Below are 3,301 nucleotides of genomic sequence, written 5' to 3' on the forward strand. Positions count from 1 at the left end.
TTCATGGCACCCGCCGTTCAAGTCACTTAGCCCCTGGTCGGCAAAGTGCCAGCGCTGGAGCGTGAGCGGGGTGGAGGGGTTGTTTTTGTGGGGATGGGTGCAGATATAGGGGCATGGGGGGGCCTTCACCCTTTCCTGTCCTACCCCACACCCTCAGCCCCTCCTTGAACCCCCGGTCTGTTCAAGTCACTCAGGCCCTGGTCAACAGCAGTGCCAGCGCTGGAGCACGAGCCGGGCGGAGGGGCTGGATTTGGAATTGGGGGGGGCGGGGTGGCCCCTCCGGGCCCTGCGACCAGCAGCCCTGCTCCGAGGTGCTGCATCGCCGCTGAATTGCTAAGAAGCCACGAGCTCGTTAAACCTGAACGAGGTCACCTGGAGCCCAAGCCCCTGCCCTGGCCCAACGTCCCAGACAAATCCCGCAGCAGCCTCTTTGTCAAGCCCCCGTCAGCCCTGACATCGCCGCCCGACCTGCCGCGGGGAGCCCCGGCTGCTAGAGCAGGCTGTTAATGGATCCCAGCCTGAGGCTCTGCCCCTGCTACAGCCTCCCACCCCCCGCAAACCTGGGCCCGTCTGAGCAGAGGGAAAAAATCCTCCCTGACCCCCACGTGGCATCAACGTGACCCCGAGCGGAGGAGCAGGACCCTCTAGCCAGGACCCTCCCGCTTTGGTCCCAGCAGGAGCGTCGGCACAGCCCAGACACGGCACCCAGCCAAGGGGCTTAAAACCCCCTGGCACGGAGCTGAAAGCAGGGGGGCAACTAGCACAGCCCAGCCCCCTGGGGGGCCCCAGGGCAGAGCACAGGCCTCAGCGCCTAAATCATCCCCGTCCAGCCCCTCCTGCGATGGAGGCCCCAGCTCCCCTGGGCGTCCACCCTGCCCCCTCCCTGCTCCATCCCCTGCTGCAACAGCGAGCCACGGGTCCGGGTCCTCATGGCAGCAGGAGAGGGCAGCCCTTCGTAGCCGGCTATCGGGTCCCCTTCAGCGGGCCGTGCCCAGCTCCGTCTGCCTCTCCTTGTGGGACTGGGCTCTCCGAGCCCTGGGTCATCTCCAGCCCTTTTGCAACTTAGACTCCTGGAAACAAGGGCGAGGAGGGACCTCGGGGGGTCGTCCAGGCCCCCCTGCTCCAAGCAGGACCGGCCCCAACTCCATCATCCCAGCCAAGGCTTTGCCTACCCGGGTCTTCAAAATCTCCAAGGATGGAGACTCCACCACTGCTCTGGGGAGCCTGTCCCAGTGCTTCGCCACCCTCCTCCTAACATCCAACCTCAACTTCCCTTGCTGCAGCTTGAGCCCATTGCTCCTTGTCCTGTCGCCTGCCCCCACTGAGACCAGCCCAGCTCCATCCCCTTTGCAACCCCCTGCAAGGAGGTGAAGGCTGCTATTCAATCTCCCTCGGTCTTCTCTTCTCCAGACTAAATCAGCCCAGTTCCCCCGGCTTCTCCTCACCAGTCACGTCCCCCAGCCCCACAACCATGTCCATTGCCCTCCACTTGACTCTCTCCAATGTGTCCACAACCTTTCTGTAGTGGGGGGCCACAGCTGGACACAGGACTCCAGATGTGGCCTCCCCCGTGCCAAACAGAGGGGAAGAATCACTGCCCTCGATCTGCTGGCACCGCTCCTCCTACGGAGCCCAAAGCTGCCCAGAGCTCTAGCTGAGGATGGATGTGGGTGGATGGAGGGAAGGACGGATGGATGAGGTGGGTTGACGGAGGGCTGGATGGATGAGGTGCGTCGATGGATGGATGAAGGGATGGGTGGACAAGGTGGATGGATGGAGGGATGCATCAATGCTCCTACTGATACATCCCAAAGCCGCCTTGCCCTTCTGCGCAGCTGCCTGGAACTGCAGACCCCCGAGGACATCTGGGATCTCCCAAGGCTCCTAGACCCTTCCCTGTCGCCCCATCCAGCCGGGGCTCCCCTGTTTTGCAGGCAGGGTCCTGACCAGTTCCCCCTCAAGGTCCAGCCCCGTGCATGGCAACTTCCTCAAGGGGGAAACCTCAGTGATGCAAATAGTCTAGACAGGGCCCGTTGCCAGGGTGCCCGTCCGGGGAAATAGTGCATCAGCAAGTCACAAGGGGCCGGAGAAAGGTTCTGCGTCTGCTGGATAAAGCTCTGCAAGGGGGGGAAACAGCTCATTGGCTCCCCAAGCCAAGGTTTCAAAGTAATGCCTCGCCCCTTCAATGTAACTCATCCCCTGGTCAACAAAGCTGACCGCGAGCTGGGTGGAGGGGCTGGTCTTGGGGGTATGGGTGCAGAGATAGAGGGGTATAGGCCCCCCCACACACACTTTCAGCCCCTCACTGGATCCTCCCTTTAATTTAACTCAGCCCCTGGTCAGCAAAGGTGACAGCGCTGGAGCAGGAGATGAGTGGAGGGACTGGTTGCAGGGGGAGGGGCACAGATAAATAAGTGTGCAAGCCCCACCCCTCCCCAATCCCCCTACTTACTCTTCCTCAGGGACGCTCTGATTGCCACTTGCGGGGGGCTCCCATAGCTCCGGCATGTGCTGCCCTGGGTGGGGGGAGATAAGGGGGGGGCAAGCAGGGTGAGATGTGTCCCTTCCCTGTCACTCCCCCCAAGACCCCCCGATTCCCCACTGGGCCCCAGGTCTGCTGCCAGCCCCCCAGGACCCTCCTGACTCACCCTCCCTGGCCAGAGTCTCCAGGATGCTGCTACAGACGGTGGTCACGGCCTCCCACTCCTCCTCCTCGCCCGCCTCGGAAAGGACTGGGGGGGCAGGAGGAGGGGTGAAGGAGCCATCTCTGGGGGGTGTTGTTGCAGGGTCCCCTGGGGGGTCCTGGGAAGAGACAGAGTGTTAGCAGCTCCATGCTGGGGTGTGGCTGGTTCTGGGGGCTGGGTATCACAGATGTGGCTGGCTCTGGGGTGGGTGTTATGTGCTGGGTATAGTAGATGTAGCTGGTTCTGGAGTAGGGGCTGGGTGTAACAGGCTGCAGCTGGCTCTGGGGTGGACGTCTGGGGCTGGGTATAACAGAGGCAGCCAGCTCTGGGGTGGGACATGCCCCGTGCCGCGTGCACGCACACTCACCGTGCCCAGCAGCAGGTCGGGCGTGGGGTCGGGCAGCACGGGGCCATCCTCGTCACTGCTGGGGGGCCTAAAGGGGACAGGAGGCACCATGGGACCCTGCCTGGAGTGGCCCTGCCAGGGGTCCTGGGGGGCCACTTATGAAGGCAGGGAAGTCTTGGCGGGGGTTGGGGACACATTCAGGAGGGGCCTGGGGGTCACAACCAGGGGCTTGGGGGGGTCTCACATAAGGGGGCTCTAAGGGCCACAGGGG

At 63.3% G+C, this 3,301-nt stretch overlaps 1 protein-coding gene across 1 annotated transcript; it reads right to left on the reverse strand.

Moving 5' to 3' along the window:
• Nucleotides 1-1,521: 1,521 nt before the first annotated feature.
• Nucleotides 1,522-3,141, reverse strand: LOC102370821 (signal-induced proliferation-associated protein 1). Its single transcript, XM_006033196.2, has 4 exons — nucleotides 3,052-3,141; nucleotides 2,649-2,802; nucleotides 2,453-2,516; nucleotides 1,522-2,117 (listed from the first exon to the last, which is right to left on the reverse strand). The coding sequence occupies exons 1-4, from the start codon at nucleotides 3,139-3,141 to the stop codon at nucleotides 2,066-2,068; spliced, it is 360 nt and encodes a 119-aa protein (XP_006033258.2). The 3' UTR covers nucleotides 1,522-2,065.
• Nucleotides 3,142-3,301: the final 160 nt, after the last annotated feature.

The sequence above is a fragment of the Alligator sinensis genome, unplaced genomic scaffold (genome assembly GCF_000455745.1).
Source record: "Alligator sinensis unplaced genomic scaffold, ASM45574v1 scaffold1302_1, whole genome shotgun sequence".
NCBI lineage: Eukaryota > Metazoa > Chordata > Crocodylia > Alligatoridae > Alligator > Alligator sinensis.